This window comes from Haliotis rubra, unplaced genomic scaffold (assembly GCF_003918875.1).
Source record: "Haliotis rubra isolate DU_JTF1 unplaced genomic scaffold, ASM391887v1 Scf25, whole genome shotgun sequence".
Classification (NCBI taxonomy): Eukaryota; Metazoa; Mollusca; class Gastropoda; order Lepetellida; family Haliotidae; genus Haliotis; species Haliotis rubra.
In genome coordinates this window covers 788642-805806 of record NW_025766558.1, presented here as the reverse complement: position 1 = coordinate 805806, position 17165 = coordinate 788642, and the positions used below count along the sequence as shown (strand labels likewise).

The 17165-nt window shown below is 44.6% G+C and overlaps 1 protein-coding gene across 1 annotated transcript in view; it reads left to right on the top strand.

Moving 5' to 3' along the window:
- The window catches only part of LOC124279362 (tubulin polyglutamylase TTLL5-like), a 50055-nt gene that overhangs the window by 3678 nt on the left and 29212 nt on the right, over positions 1-17165 (top strand). The window contains 6 exon segments of the mRNA XM_046715176.1: positions 5233-5315; positions 5997-6103; positions 6371-6434; positions 8764-8830; positions 14419-14501; positions 15502-15571. Coding sequence (XP_046571132.1) covers positions 5233-5315; positions 5997-6103; positions 6371-6434; positions 8764-8830; positions 14419-14501; positions 15502-15571 — 474 coding nt within the window.

Below are 17165 nucleotides of genomic sequence, written 5' to 3'. Positions count from 1 at the left end.
CTTGGTCGTTTAGTCACTGCAACCAATCTTCGATTATTTCAATTAATCAGACCACCACTAGTGTGCATGACATCATTTTTTCACATTCTTTTTCATATATTCCTCCTTGGGGTACATATAAGCATTTAAATGTCCATTTAAAATCCCTACGACAGTTGTAACAATATTTGAATAAATATAATTACAAAACAAAAATACGTTTTTGTCTTGTGAGACCACCCCAACAGGGCCCCACGGACCCCTACAGCCAAGAGCAGGTAACTCTAGCCTATAACCTCGTACCTCACTTTCGATGCTGTCATTTGACCGACTAGACGTGGTGTCCAGATCGACAAGAGAGTTGATTTTTGAAAATTCCCTGCTTAAAGATGAGTGGTTCCGAAACAGCTACTGTATGTATGGTTCTCTTTTTTCCCAGCATGGGCGATTTAGAGATTGTTTCTGAAATTTTTCATTCATCTTTTGTTGTAACATTGTACCCTGTCCCGGTCGGCTTGCCATGTGCTTGTCAAGATGGCGGATGGGTGCCTTCGCTGTGCTCACTTTTTCATTGTATCCTCTTAGGATTTCGTCAATGTTTAGTCTAGTTATAGTGTGTCAATTGTATTTTGGCATACGTTAGGGCGGTTTTTCCATTGCTTGTTTTTCATATATACGATATTAGTCGTATGTTCTGGTATGTTGCGGCGGGCCCAGCCTATTATTATTTGCTGGTGTTCAGCTTAATGCTTGCTTTATCTTTCACATGTATGTGTTAGTTACATTAGCATTAGTTGTTATCGCCCATGTGTGTGTTTTATGTATATGTTATAAGGGCAGGTTGTTGCACGTTTTTCACTTTTTGCAGTTTAAAACCTGTGCTTTATGCCTCTCGTCTATCCCCGTTAAAGACACTCATGAGGTGTGTTTACGTTGTCTTACGGAGGGTAATCATGAAGAGAAGAGTTGTCCAGCGTGCGACTGTTTTTCCCCCAAAACTATTAAGTCTCGAAGGGTGGATGCGCTGTTCTACAGCAACTTAATCAGGGCGGGGGGTGATATCTGGGGCAAGGATCCCCCGTCCAAGCGTTCGTACAAAAAGAAGGGGTCTTCTGGAGCCACCTCCTCTACAGAGTCAGCTCCTAAAAAAGCTAAGGTCGTCAAGGAGACCTCTACTACCCCTATCTCTACCCCTGTCTCTACTCCTGTATCTATCTGGAGATAGCTTGCCTAGGGCACCTTGTGGCGACCTAGCTTCAGGCTCAGGTTAATCACAGGCGCAAGGTGCCGGCGAATCAGGTCTTGACCTGTCTTCGCCAGGTCAGGGACACCTCGGTGCCCTGTGTGCAGTCTGGGTTGCCCGGGAAGCATGTAGGGGCAGGTTCTCGGGTGCTTGTCGCCCCGGTGTGGATTCCACCAGGGGGCAGGGCGACCCGAGCCTTCTGGCCCAACTTGACCTTCTGAGCACTACGTGTTCGGCATCAGTGGCGCCCTCGGCGACCTCTCTTGATTATGAGAGTATGGTAGCCGAGGTGTGTGTAGATGTCGACATGGAGGAGGATGAGGGGAGAGAGGAGTCGGAAGTTGGGGTTCTGTACTCCTCCGGGTCGTCCCTGCGAACGTATCGCTGAAGTGCTGCCCCAGATGGATATACCGGTACAGGCGCCCGACCCCGAGGAATTTAGGCTCACGGGGGAGGCTTTTGCGCCTACCCGGGTCGCCGAGGTACGGTTACGCATTCTGCCGTCACTGGTGAGTGAGGTAGTGAATCCTCTGCTGACTGGTGCACGTTCTCGGTTCGACTTACCGGATGTTGGCAAGCGGTATCAGTTGAGGAGGTTTCTGATTGTGTTCTGATGCACCCCGAGATCAAGAAGTACCTTCGGTTTTCCTTCGACGGGATGTGCTACCAGTTTCGTGTGCTCCCCTTCGGCATCTCCACGGCGCCAAGGGTGTTCACCAAACTTATGTTAATCCCAGCTCAGTTAGCCAGGTCTCAGGGCAGGTGTTGTTACCCGTACCTGGACGACTGGTTTCTCAGGGCGCTAGGCCAACAGTTAAGCAGAGAATCCACACTGCTTGTGATGGATATTCTGGTGAAACTGGGCTGGATTATTAACCTCAAGAAATCAGAACTCGTTCCAACGCAGGATCTGGTGTTCTTGGGGGCAAGGTTCAATACGGAGCAGGGGATTGTTTCCCTAGTTCCAGACTTTATTGTCAAAGTTGACCCTGGCGACCACTCAGCCTCAGGCCTATGGTCGGAGCAGGAAGTCAGCCTGCACATCAATGTGTTAGAGTTGAGAGCAGTCCGCCGGGTGTTCGAGAGCTTTCTAGAGTTTGTCCGTGGCCGAGTGATTCGTCTTGAAATGGACAATCAGACGGCCAAGACTTACATTCTAAAGCAAGGTGGCAAAGTGTGCCCGTCACTCCTTCAGGAGGCGTGGCAGTTTCTATTGTGGTGCGACCAGTTCAACATTCAGGTTTTGCCTGTTTATCTTCCGGGGGTAGACAACGTGCGTGCAGATGCTCTCTCACGACATATACTAGCCCCACACGAATGAATGCTCGACCGGGATATTCGGGATTATCTCCCAGTTGTTCGGGTCGTTCCAGGTAGATCTGTTTGCGTCTGGGGTGACGAATCAGATTCCTGTGTTTTGTTCTCGGATTCCTGATCCGAGAGTGATAACCAACGACGCCTTTCAGTTAGATTGGACGGGCAGGGTACTGTGGGCGTTCCCACCAATACCGCTGATTCCCAAAGTCATGTCTCAGCTAGCCGCTCAACCAGCTCGACTTCTTGTGCTCCTTGCACCTCTTTGGTCGGCTCAAAGTTGGTTTCCGGTAATCCTCAGGTTTCTGGCTCAGCCTCCTGTACTATTACTTTTTTGACCGGACCTCCTATCCCAGAATGGAGCGCCCCACCTGAATCCCAGGATTCAGTGGGTGGTTTGGCCGCTGTCCGGAATCGCCTCCAAGCGAGAGGAATTCCTGCATCAGTTGCAGATACAATTCTGGCTTTGCGGAGGGATTCAACAAACGTTCAGTATGAGGATAGATGGGCCTGCTGGTGTGTCAACAGGGGGATTCTCGATCCCTTTTGTGCAGATTTAGTATCTGTGTTAGAATTCCTCCAGTCTTGGTTGGAAGCCGGTCTAGCGGCTTCAACTGTTCGAGGATATTCAACGGCTATTTTGGCATTTCATATTCCTGTTGACGGTGCACTCTTGGGGCAACACCATCTTGTTCAGCTCTTTTTAGCAGGCGTGGACAGAATCCTTCCGACTATCCGGCGGATTGTCCCCTGTGGAACTTGTCAATCGTTCTTGATTGGCTGTCCAGTCCTCTATTTCACAAACTGTCGGCTCTTTCCCTCCAGCTGTTAACATGGAAGGCAGCTTTTCTTGTGGCGGTAACTTCGGGCAGGCGGGTAGGCGATATTCATGCAATGTCAGCCGACCCCGCGCTAACTGTTTTTCATATAGACAGTGTTAGCATTCGGTTGCCTGACACTTACCGTCCTAAGAGAGATAGTGCTTTTCATGTAACGGCCTATTGAGCTCCCGGCTTTCACACAGCCTTCCCTGCCCGGTACCTCTCTACGACGTGATCACGTCTTAGATGTCCGTAAGACGCTTAAGGCTTATATCAAGCAGACAAGAGGTATCCGTGAGGATAACCAATTGTTTTGCTGTTATGGCGGGGTCAAGGCTGGTCTTCCGGCGAACAAGCGAACCATTTCTAGTTGGCATGTCTCTGCCATTTATATAGGATATACGCACAAAGGTCGTATACCACCTAAAGGGTTGAAGGCTCATTCGGTTAGGGCAGTGGCTACGTCGAAGGCATATGCTGCAGCCCTGCCCATTGAGGAGATCTGCTCAGCGGCTATATGCAGCCAACCGAGTACGTTCATCCGTCACTATCAACTTGACAGACACTCTAGCGAGCGTGCTCGGTTCGGTCAGTCAGTTCTCTCCAGTAGGCAGGGTTCTACCTCTCTAGCCGATTGAGCTTTCGAGGTTTTAAGACATGAACCATTTATCTGCCGATTTCACCTGGTGTTGGGTATCTAAAACTTTCCTACCTGTTCCCTTGGTGTCAGGTTTTATGGTGGTGATTTTTATCCCATGTACTTTGCATTCCTCCGTACTGCTCTAGTCCTATTGCCATGAAAACCTTTGCTTGTATTATACGTCAAAATATTTTCTCGGGTTTATTGATAAATTCCCTTATATTCGCTTCCGACTACTTACGGGAGGGAGGGGGGATTATTTGAGCAGTTTACATTAGCGAGGTTTCGCATTATAAACATAATATGTTCGACCCCTGACCCTGGCTCATGCCCCCACCCGATTGGCTGTGGTGGACACGTGACCAGGTAAGTGAGCTTTTCTGCTATTTTTAGCTCGGGAATTACTCTTATTGTCGGGGTTGTTTGTATACAGACAGAATACCTCTCCCTAGCTCAATCTTAAGGAGTCTGTCTTTTGCTTATATATACCCCAAGGAGGAATATATGAAAAAGAATCGAACTAACCTGTAGAGGTTTCAGATTCTTTGAATATATTCCTCCTTGGGGTACGGCCACCCACCTCCCCACATTCTGTCTGATTACGTTTAGCATGGAAAGTGAGGTACGAGGTTATAGGCTAGAGTTACCTGCTCTTGGCTGTAGGGGGCCGTAGGGCCCTGTAGGGGTGGTCTCACAAGACAGAAACATAGTTTTTTGTTTTGTAAATATTTTTATTCAAATATTGTTAAAACTGTCGTAGGGACTTTAAATGGACATTTAAATGCTTATATGTACCCCAAGGAGGAATATATTCAAAGAATCTGAAACCTCTACAGGTTAGTTCGAGTTTATATAAGTTTCAACTCAATATTAACATTATTAGAATCCAGTACCAAATTATCCACGTTAATCTTAAATTTATACTTCACCATGTATTAATTACATACCTGACCCGTGAAGATTCAGGTTAGAATTGATCTTCAGTAACCCATGCTTGTCGTAAGCGGCGACTCATGGGGTCGGTCGGTCAGGCTCGCTGACTTGGTTGACACATGTCATCGTATCATTGATGTTCATGCTGTTGATCCCTAGATTGTCCTGATCTGATTATTTACTGACCGCCGCCATTTAGCTGAAATATTGCTGAGTGTGGAGTAAAACTAAACTCACTAATTACATACCTGTATCTTTACCTATGAAATATTATTAATTCCAATGTATGTGATTGTTTACAGAGCGATATCACTTGGCATTCAAATTCGGGACAACCGAATGCAAGATTGTCCGAAACATTCTCACCTCCCATGGTTTTCATGAGGTAACAATTAGTTCTGATATTCACCCCATATTGGTATACATATCTAGATCACTGATTCAAAACTTTGTACTTACATACACTGTTTTTGTCTATCAATAACTTAAAAATAGCAAGAGACTTTACATATTCAGCATAGGAAGTATAAAACTTGACAATCATGCTCACACTGTATGGATACACATCATTGTCTATATGTCCTGCATCAGTAGGTTCTCGGCTGTCTGACCTACACTGATACTGACTCTACATCAAGTAATGACATCCATCATCCATATAGCTCAGTCTCATTAGATCAGATCTAAGTGCTCGCTACTGCCACACAAAAGCTCAGGATTTCCATTTACAACTGAAAAAAGACAATTCTGGAATGTCCAATAGATCAAATGGCATTTCTTTCTACTTGCTATGGAAAGTCTCTTTCGATTCAAATGTTTGTCCCATTGAAGGATGATTGTGAGGGAACCTGTAGTACAGTCTGAAAACGCATTTGGACTTTCACTTTCAGCATTGTTTAAGTGATGCTGTGATTGGTTGAGTGAAAGGTCATTGTGACCTGATGTCCTCAGATGTGTCATACTGCTGTTTCTGTAGCATCAGGGAATCACTACATGTATTGTGTAGAGCATTTGTAGTTGTAACATATTTTAAAACAAGGTACAGGATGTGAGTGATTTCATGCAGGTCCACCCCAACAGTGCTGACTTCAACCTCCTGTGGACCAATGCCCATCTTAAACCATTTACGCTCCGCAGCATGACTGAGTTCCAGAAGATCAACCACTTTCCCAGGTCAGTCAAGTAAACTGAGCACTGTCAAACTGAAGAGGCTTCTCATATACATGATATAGGTGTTGTCATTATTCAGTGATACATTGTTCATCACTGGGGTTGTGGTTGCGAGGTAAAAGGGTTACTGACTTATTTCAGCAGTATAAAAGTTTAATAATCAGTCACTTGTATATTAGTCATATCATTTCTTCTGCGTTGTGGATGGTGGCCATAATGTTTAGCTGAAGCCAATAGATCAATTGTAAGAATCTGCTATTAAATTTCCAGATCCTATGAACTGACACGGAAAGACCGGCTGTTCAAGAATGTTCAGAGAATGCAGCAGATAAAGGTGAGTAGTGGACCATGCAGCAGTATATGCCCTGTGTACCTGTCTGTACATGCTTATATACCTGTCTGTACATGCTTATATACCTGTCTGTACATCCGTATATACCTGTCTGTACATGCTTATATACCTGTCTGTTCATCCGTATATACCTGTCTGTACATCCGTATATACCTCTGTACATGCTTATATACCTGTCTGTACATCCGTATATACCTCTGTACATGCTTATGTACCTCTGTACATCCGTATATACCTGTCTGTACATCCGTATATACCTGTCTGTTCATCCATATATACCTCTGTACATGCTTTTATACCTGTCTGTACATCCGTATATACCTCTGTACATGCTTATGTACCTCTGTACATCCGTATATACCTGTCTGTTCATCCTTATACACCTGTCTGTACAACATTATATACTTCTGTACATCCTTATATACCTGTCTGTACAACATTATATACTTCTGTACATCCTTATATACCTGTCTGTACAACCTTATATACTCTGTGAGACCGCCTCCGTGGTGTAGTGGTTAGAGCGTCCGCCCAGAGAGCAAGTGGGTTCGATCCCCGACCGCGTCATACCAAAAGACGTTTAAATATGGTACTAGATGGTCCCTGCCTGGCGCTCGGCATTAATGGGTACAACAAGGACTGGTCGGCTCGGAGTCAGTATAATGTGTCTGAGTGGGGTATTCATGCTTCACTGCGGCATGGTATCTCAGTGGACTAGCACTATAAAACCAGCTTCAGTCTGGGCTAGTATAAGCAGCCGCACATACACATACACACACATGCACGTCGTCATATGAGCGAAATATTCTCAAGCACGACGTTAAACCCAATTTCACCTCACCTATATACTCTGTAAATCCTTATATACTTCTGTACATCCTTATATTCCTGTCTGATACGTGAAATGAAAAGTGAAAAAACAACTGAAGAGATGACCCTATCGGGCGTCCATAGTTTAAAAAATAGAGCTGGCATTCCCCCCCTTAGGTCACGTGATTGTTTTTATTGATGGCATCAGCTAGCAGACGACCGATGTTTGGAAATCTTTGAAGCTGAATAAGTTTATAGAAAATGTGCATTACGTGCTAGACATAAAATTGCATTAGTTTTTAATAGTAGATGACTGTACGTACGCAAATTGATGAAAGTCTGAACATTTTTTGCTCATAAGCCGTGACAATCGACTGATAAACGTAAACGTAATCGATAGGTGGCGCGATTTGGTAAGTGGCTCGTGAGAAATTATGTCATTAGAAAAGGCCACGGAAACACAAGTACCATGGAATCATATGACGGCATGGTACCTGTCTGTACACCCTTATATACGTGTCTGTACATCCTTATATACCTAACCGTGAAGGTCCGGGTTAGAATTGATCTTCAGTAACCCATGTTTGTCGTAAGAGGCGACTAACAGGATTGGATGGTCAGGCTCGCTGACCGGATTGACACGTGTCATTGTATCCAAATTGCGCAGGTCGATGGTCATTGTGTTGATCCCTGGACTGTGTGCTGGTCCAGACTCGATTATTTACAGACCCCACCTTAAAGCTGGAATATTGCTCAGTATGGCGTAAAACTAAACTCACTCACTCACTCACTCACCTTATATACCTGTTTGTACATGGTTGTATACCTGTCCGTAAATCCTTGCACACCTGTCTGTACACCCCTATATACCTGTTTGTACACCCCTATATACCTGTTTGTACATCCTTATACTGTACAATGTTATATACCTGTCTACGTCATTATATACCTGTCTGTTCATCCTTACATACCTGTCTCTAGTCCTGATGTACCTGTCTGTACATCTTTATATCCCTGTCTGTACACCTTTATATACCTGTCTGTACACCCTAATATACCTGACTGTATGTTATGTACTTGTCTTTACATTCTCACATACCTGTCTGTACACCCTTATACTGTACATCCTATATATCTGTCTGTACACCCTTATGTATCTGTCTGTACACCTTTATATACCTGTCTTTACATCCTTATATACTTGTCTGTACATACTTATATACCCGTTTGTACATTGTTATATACCTGTACGTACAACCTTACACACCTGTCTGTACATCATTACATACCTGTCTGTACAACATTATGTACCTGTCTGTACAACTATTATACCTGTCTGTACGTTATATACCTGTCTGTACAATGTTATATACCTGTCTGTACATCCTTATATACTTGTCTGTACATTACATCCTCATATACCTGTCTGTACACCCTTACATATCTGTCTCCACAACCTGTTGCTCAAAGTCTGATAGGTTGATATTTCTTTTTTTTTCAGGGACATAGGCATTTCGATTTCATCCCCAACAGCTTTGTTCTTCCAGGAGAATACCAGGATTTCTGTGGTAATGACCTGATGCGTATTTTGAACATCTTTCCTGTCATCATTAATGATGCTAATTTTTTTGTTATCCTGACTCATGATCTTTTTGCTTATCTCCCTTTCCTATGCGAATGGCAGTGGAACACTTGAATCCTTTGAAGTTCCCGAAGCGGACATAAAAATACACTCACCCACGGGTTACCTCCCTTTTCTGCGTAAACAGTCATGTGACCAGCCTTACTTGTCACTCTCTCCCTTTTCGCCCAAGTGGATGGTTGGGTGAGCACTGGAGTCCCGTATACGGCATTATATCCTTTTTATTTAGATCCTATTCTTAAAAATTAAGCTGTGTATGGATTTGGCTATAATTACTTTGTATTATATGTTAAAAAAAATTGTAAAAAAAGTATTTGTATTTGTGTCATCATTTCATCATAATCATGATAATGTAACTTGTTTACATTTCATGAAATCTTGCAGTGTTCGCAGGCACAGGTTATCCGTGGCTGATCCTCACCCTCCATGCCCTTCGTGCATCAAACCATGTTCTTCCAGCTTGCGTTGGACTTATTGTGTTGATTTATCAAATCTACAATTTAATCAATATTTGTCTTATATCTATAGACGTGCCATGGATCGGGTGAGGAAGTCATCACAAGTCACGGCTGATAAATCAGGAGATCAGCCTGCAAACTGTATGTTGCTTGCTACTGCTGAAATTCCTAATACTAGTGCTATGTTGAGTACGTTGCAGGGGCAGTCTGCTGGTACGGGGCGAAAAAGAGATCGGCTACAACGCAGTTGACACCGACTTAAAGTAAGAAAAAGACGTCATCTTCTTCTACGTCGCAGAAGAAAGCATCTGTTACCAGATCAGAAGTTAAATCTGCGCGGCCTAGTAAGTCAACGCATCAGAAATCCTTCAACGAAGAGATTATACCTCCTCATGAAGTAGACGTTTTTGAGGATCCCCCGTTACTTCTACCTGAAGTACCTACTAGATCGGCGACTCAATCGACTTACACGACTACTAGATCGTCTCCTGCAACAATCACAGCAGGCCAGATGTTTGACGAACTACCACCTACTGTAAACGTAGTATATTTCGCGCAGGTTTTATTTTCGCGCTTTTCACGCAAAACATTTTAGTGCGAAAATTTATACACCGCGAATAAACCTGTCATTCATTCAGTCTAACCACGCTCGCCCCTGAGTTGTTACCATAACACATCAAGTTTGAAGACAGAAATCTACGGGAATCTTAAAATGGCGACTGATAGTAGCATAAAGAATCAAACTTAACTGTAAACTGTAATGGATTTCCCAAAACATAATTAAATAATGAGCCAAAACCCATCGCCCGAATTAAGCGAAAACAGCAATGTGTGTTGTGGCGCCATGGAAATTGGTCACATGACAGATGGTTTGATACAAAACAGATTACCACGAAAGCGACTTCGGGAAAGAAATAATACAGCAGTATTTTATTTATTCATTTAGATACAAGCGTATCATCATGAAGCGAATAGTCACTAACACTCAATCATCTCATTCACAACAACCGGCTTGTTTGAAATCACAAAAGCTTCATATACAGTATAAGTTAATTAGTCAGATCGTCAAAATTGAACATAATACTGATGTGTTTTCATCTCTTCGGGAGTAAGCGGGTTACTGTGTACTAGTATATACGCACAGATAGGGATTTCCTGTGAGTAAGTAATAAATGCCGCCCTGACAGGTTAAGCCACTCTGTTTGTTTTCACTGCTATTAGTGGCGGCCAAAGAGACGGCTGGCAGTTCGGCAATTACTGATTCTTGAATAATTGACGTAGCGATGTAGTCTAAACTGTCAATTCGCGAAAATTGCCACGCGAATATAGAATGCGTTTACAGTACTTCTCAGCGGAGTGAAGTTGGCTACACTCATCAGCGTTAGCAGCTTCAATACAGCAGCTTCAATCAAAGCAGAACTTTGATCCAGGTGAATTTATGAGGCAATTCACCAACCAGATGATGGCCATGATGGAACGTAGGTTCGAGGAAGAGGCGAAGGCTCGACGGAACCTCTCATCTGCTGACAACGTGCGCAAACCCACGGACTTGCACGAACCTACTCCTCATTGATCTACCTCTCAAGACTACGTTGGCGAACGTACACCTTTGCGAAGGTCTCCACAGTCTGACGACTCTGTTATCTTGGAGGAGGATAGAAGACATGAGAAGCCTACTCACTCTTCAACAGCTGCAAACCCTCTGTTCGAGAACACCTAAGGATCCATCTCCTACACCAAGCCGCTCTAGATCGAGATCACATATCTCTCACAGACGTTCGTGAATTCACTCATCACGAGACAGAGGTTCGTGAAGAGAAGGCTCACTACACAGAGGTTCGCGAAGAGATGTATCCAGAGATAGAGGTTCGCGAAGACTCTCAAGATAGACATTCGCAAAGGGAGGAATCTACAGATAGAGGTTAGCGAAAGGATGATGGAGGTTTGAGAAGGGATACAGGTTCGCAGAAGGATGATTCGCAGAGGCATAGCTCTACTGATCAAGAGATAGCTGATGAACAAGCAGACTTCGTCTTCCCGGACTCAGAGGTTACAGCTTGGATAGCCAATGGTTTGAACTTGGAGTCTCCTTCTAAGGATATAGATGAAGTCTACACTTATAAGATGCGTAATGACGACTTGGATTCGCTGACAATCCCTCCGATTGAACCTCTATCCAAGGTATCTTCCAGCCTACGCACAGCTTTCGAGAAAGCTACCAAGTTCCAGAATCAGCATCTGCCATCCTTTAATGTGAAGAGATTTCCCTTACATCACATGGATCCTTTTATGAAGGCGCCTGAAGTTAGTCAACGACTCTCGGAACAAGATATACAAAGTGGAAGATAAAAAGTTATCTCAACTTGATACTGCTACAAGGAGATCCTTCTTCGGTTTGGCCAGGTCCAGAGCTATCAATGAAGCATTGATTAATAAGTTCCAGAACCCAAGTTCGGATGAAGATAGAATGATATTATCGGCTCTGCTCACTCAGAAGAAGGACCAATACTTTTTTATCGGACCATGTGGCATCAATATCTGCAGGTCTCACTTTGCTACGCAGACAATGTCTACTGGCATCTTGTTCATGGAGTGACAGATTCACCCAACCGCTGCTTAGAGCTCCGTGGGAGGCGCGCCTACTATCTTTGGAGGAGAGATAGACGATGCAGCTAAGGAAGCTACTCACGGTTCAAGAGAAATCATGATGACAAAGTCTATAGATACTCTAGCCAACGTCATTCGTCATACTTCCCAGAAGTACAACAGCAAGTCCAAATATTCCGGCATCCAGAAGGCTAAGGGGAAGAAGTACTCCAGCTTCAGAGGCGGGAAAGGTTCCTTTCGTCGCCCATCCGGAAATTACAGAGGGAACTCCGGGAGAGGCCGCACTCCCAGAGGAACTAGACGTTGATATTGGGGTTCGGAACGTCCTACCGTTTGGAATATCTTCGGCCCCGTGGCTATTCACACGAGTACGCAATGCCTTCTACCTGGACGACAGCATTCAAGTTCACCAAAGTGCCAGTCAACTCAAACTACAGCTGAACTTCACAATCAAGTTGCTCACTCAACTAGGATGGCTGGTGAACCTTATGAAGTCAGAATTACTTGCTCTGCTGAGATTTTTTAAACTGGAGGACTAGCAAAAGAAGTTCAGAGCTCCTCCGGCCTGGGATCTGAATGTGATTCTATGTCATCTCATCAGTGGTGCCTACGAACCTCTAGATCAGTCTACCTTCGAGCTGCTTACACAGAAGACTCTGTTCCTGCTTGCATTAGCCACGGCAGCTCGAATATCAGAGATACATGCGCTGGACGTTTGTCGAACTAGGTTCGACACGAGGCATCTTGATGCAGTACATCTAGAACTTAGATGGGACTTTATTGCCAAGAACCAACTGCCTGGTCAGCCAGATAGACAGTTCCATGTACCAGCGCTATCCACAATCCTCGGACCAGAGGATATGCAAGACCTATCCTTGTGTCCAGTCAGAGCCCTGAAGATATATCTTCAAAAGACTGAGACGAGGAGACAAAAATTCAAGCCTGTTCATCCCATTATCAACAGAGACTTCAGCAGAAGTCTCAAGAACGACCATATCATTCTGGATGAGAGCCGTTATATTGAGAGCCTATAAAGCAGCAGGACTAGAACCTCCTAGAGCTTCCAACCCACAGTTCATCATTATCATTTCTGAACGACCATATCGTTCTGGATGAGAACCGTTATATTGAGAGCCTATAAAGCAGCAGGACTAGAACCTCCTAGAGCTTCCAACCCACAGTTCATCCCATTATCAACAGAGACTTCTAAGAACGACCATATCGTTCTGGATGGAGAACCGTCATATTGAGAGCCTATAAAGCAGCAGGACTAGAACCTCCTAGAGCTTCCAACCCACACGAAGTCAGAGCACTGGCGTCAACACTAGCTCTGCACGGAAATTGCTCTATACCGACAATTATGGAGGGCTGCTTTTGGAAGTCGGACACAGTGTTTGCCAACCACTACCTCCGAGACATAGCCACCGAAGACGTCTCAGGCATTCACCAATTTGGGCCTCTCGTTGTAGCACAGCAACTAACTGTTCCTCAAAAGCGCTGAGTTGGAAAATCTCACCCTTTATCACGTTGACTTGTTGATAACTTTTACTAAGGAAAAGTACTAGTTTGAAAGTCCATGCGCACAGTCTAAGACAGGCTAGCATGAGTGATTAAAGATCCTGTACAGGTAAAGATCTTACCTCTACGTGAAGGGGTCGCAACTCATTAATGATAAAGATCTTATCATAATCTATGGGTTGTTATAAGATATCTAGTAATAGGAGGATACTAGTTTATCTATAGCCACATGAATCAAGATGATTCAACTTGTCTGAGATGGAAGTAAGACAAGAAAGTGGTCCCCCCGAGTTATAACGGAATTTGGAAGAATAGGATCACGGAAATGCCGTTCGCAGTTCCCATGGGGGGGGATACAGGGCGTATCTAAGGACAGCTGTTGAATCCAGTGGCTTGACCCCCACCAGTCTGTCGGATTCTATAAGCAAAAGATCATGAGTCAGGATAAGGAAAAATATGTAATTTTTTAAGTAAAATTGATATTTCATGCTTTTCCTGACTCATGACGAAGAAGCCCCCCAACCTCCCCGTTGAAGACATTTGAGATTTCACAGCAGATCCAAGTGCATGGGCGGAAAATCAGGAGAGAGTGACAAGTAAGGCACGTCACATCACTTGGTTGCGCGGGAAAGGGCAAAGGGAGGTAGCTCGTGGGTGAGTGTATTTATACGTCCGCTTCAGGAACTTCAAGGGATTCAAGTGTTCCACTACCATTGGCAAGGGATAGGGAGATAAGCAAAAGATCATGAGTCAGGATAAGTATAAAATATCAATTTTACTTTAAAAATTACATTTTTAATGAAACAATATTGATGAAGGGAAGTAAATTGGTTTAAGGCCAGTTTTGAATTAGTTGACACTGATAACATTAGCATCATTTATGTCCTCTGGAGTATTAAAGTTCTATTTAAACATTTTTTTCTTGTTCCAGCTGCATTTCTTAGAGAAAAGGGTCACTGGATTGTGAAACCAGTTGCTTCCTCTAGAGGAAGGGGAGTCTTCCTCATCAACCATGTAAGTAACTAAACTTCTGTTAACACACCCTGGTGATTATTTGGGTAAGACATTCCCTCATCAAAAACCTGTTCTTGCAGTATCGGCTGTCCCCATTCTTGTATTCTTGGTCCCCGCGCTGTGATGTTGCTGAAATATTGCTAAAAGCAGCGTAAAACCAAACTCAGTCAGTCAGTCAGTATTCATGGTCCCCATTCTTTTAGCACCCCATCACCCCAATCTTGTACTCCCTGGGCCCCATCCTTGTAGTACCCACTGGCCCCATCCTTGTAGTACCCACTGGCCCCATTCTTGTAGTACCCACTGGCCCCATCCTTGTAGTACCCACTGGCCCCATTCTTGTAGTACCCACTGGCCCCATTCTTGTAGTACCCACTGGCCCCATTCTTGTAGTACCCACTGGCCCCATCCTTGTAGTACCCACTGGCCCCTGCATCCTTGTAGTACCCACTGGCCCCATCCTTGTAGTACCCACTGGCCCCATCCTTGTAGTACCCACTGGCCCCATTCTTGTAGTACCCACTGGCCCCATCCTTGTAGTACCCACTGGCCCCATCCTTGTAGTACCCACTGGCCCCAATCCTTGTAGTACCCACTGGCCCCATTCTTGTAGTACCCACTGGCCCCATTCTTGTAGTACCCACTGGCCCCATCCTTGTAGTACCCACTGGCCCCATCCTTGTAGTACCCACTGGCCCCAATCCTTGTAGTACCCACTGGCCCCATCCTTGTAGTACCCACTGGCCCCATCCTTGTAGTACCCACTGGCCCCATCCAATCCTTGTAGTACCCACTGGCCCCATCCTTGTAGTACCCACTGGCCCCATCCTTGTAGTAGTATGAAGAATTTCCTCCTCAACCTTGTATATCCTCCTCTGACAATCCAATAATGAATGGGTCTTCCTCACATGTCGAGATTTTCTAGTTGTTTTAAATTGTGAGTTTATGTTTTACATAGTACATGGCTGAGATGTGTATAGAATACATTCCTTGATTCCAGCCAGATCAGATTCCGCTGGATGAGAACATCATTGTGTGCAAGTACTTGGGTAACCCTCTGCTTGTGGATGGTAAGTAACTGAAACTGGTTGACATACGAGTTATCGCGGGAGTTATCCCGGAATGTTACACCAATTTCTGGGCAAATGAAAGATTACTTCATACATCACATGCAAATTCATGTATATACTCCTTGTGATAAATACAGTGAATGTAAGAAGGTCCAGTAATTAAAACTCATGGTCTTTTCTGCTGGCAGTATGTTTATCCTGAAGATGATAATGGCTGGTATGTACAGGCTGTGTGTGGCAGTACACTACAACAGTATGGCTGCAGCCTCAGAGGGGATTGAAAATAATGTACAAAGACAGATAGCAATAGTTATAATATGATGGAGAAGCCTGAAATATTCTTGGTAAATAAACATTAATTACACTTGTTAACATGTGTTTCAAAGAGTATGGCTGCACAGTGAAGATGAAATGAAATACTGGCTATTGTCCCTGCTGTTTATTGTCCCTGCTGGCTATTGTCCTTGCTGGCTATTGTCCCTGCTGGCTATTCTCCCTGCTGGCTATTCTCCCTGCTGGCTATTGTCCCTGCTGGCTATTATCCCTGCTGTTTATTGTCCCTGCTGGCTATTGTCCCTGCTGGCAATTGTCCCTGCTGGCTATTATCCCTGCTGGCTATTCTCCCTGCTGGCTATTGTCCCTGCTGTTTATTGTCCCTGCTGGCTATTATCCCTGCTGTTTATTGTCCCTGCTGGCTATTATCCCTGCTGTTTATTGTCCCTGCTGGCTATTGCTGTTTATTGTCCCTGCTGGCTATTATCCCTGCTGTTTATTGTCCCTGCTGGCTATTCTCCCTGCTGTTTATTGTCCCTGCTGGCTATTCTCCCTGCTGTTTATTGTCCCTGCAGGCTATTATCCCTGCTGGCTATTGTCCTTGCTGGCTATTGTCCCTGCTGGCTATTCTCCCTGCTGGCTATTCTCCCTGCTGGCTATTGTCCCTGCTGGCTATTGTCCCTGCTGGCTATTATCCCTGCTGTTTATTATCCCTGCTGGCTATTATCCCTGCTGGCTATTATCCCTGCTGTTTATTGTCCCTGCTGGCTATTGTCCCTGCTGTTTATTGTCCCTGCTGGCTATTATCCTTGCTGGCTATTATCCTGTCCTGCTGGCTATTATCCTGCTGGCTATTATCCTGCTGTTTTTTGTCCCTGCTGGCTATTATCCCTGCTGTTTATTGTCCCTGCTGGCTATTCTCCCTGCTGTTTATTGTCCCTGCTGGCTATTGTCCCTGCTGGCTATTATCCCTGCTGTTTATTGTCCCTGCTGGCTATTATCCCTGCTGTTTATTGTCCCTGCTGGCTATTATCCCTGCTGTTTATTGTCCCTGCTGGCTATTATCCCTGCTGGCTATTATCCCTGCTGTTTATTGTCCCTGCTGGCTATTGTCCCTGCTGTTTATTGTCCCTGCTGGCTATTATCCCTGCTGTTTATTGTCCCTGCTGGCTATTCTCCCTGCTGTTTATTGTCCCTGCTGGCTATTGTCCCTGCTGGCTATTATCCCTGCTGTTTATTGTCCCTGCTGGCTATTATCCCTGCTGTTTATTGTCCCTGCTGGCTATTATCCCTGCTGTTTATTGTCCCTGTTGTTTATTGT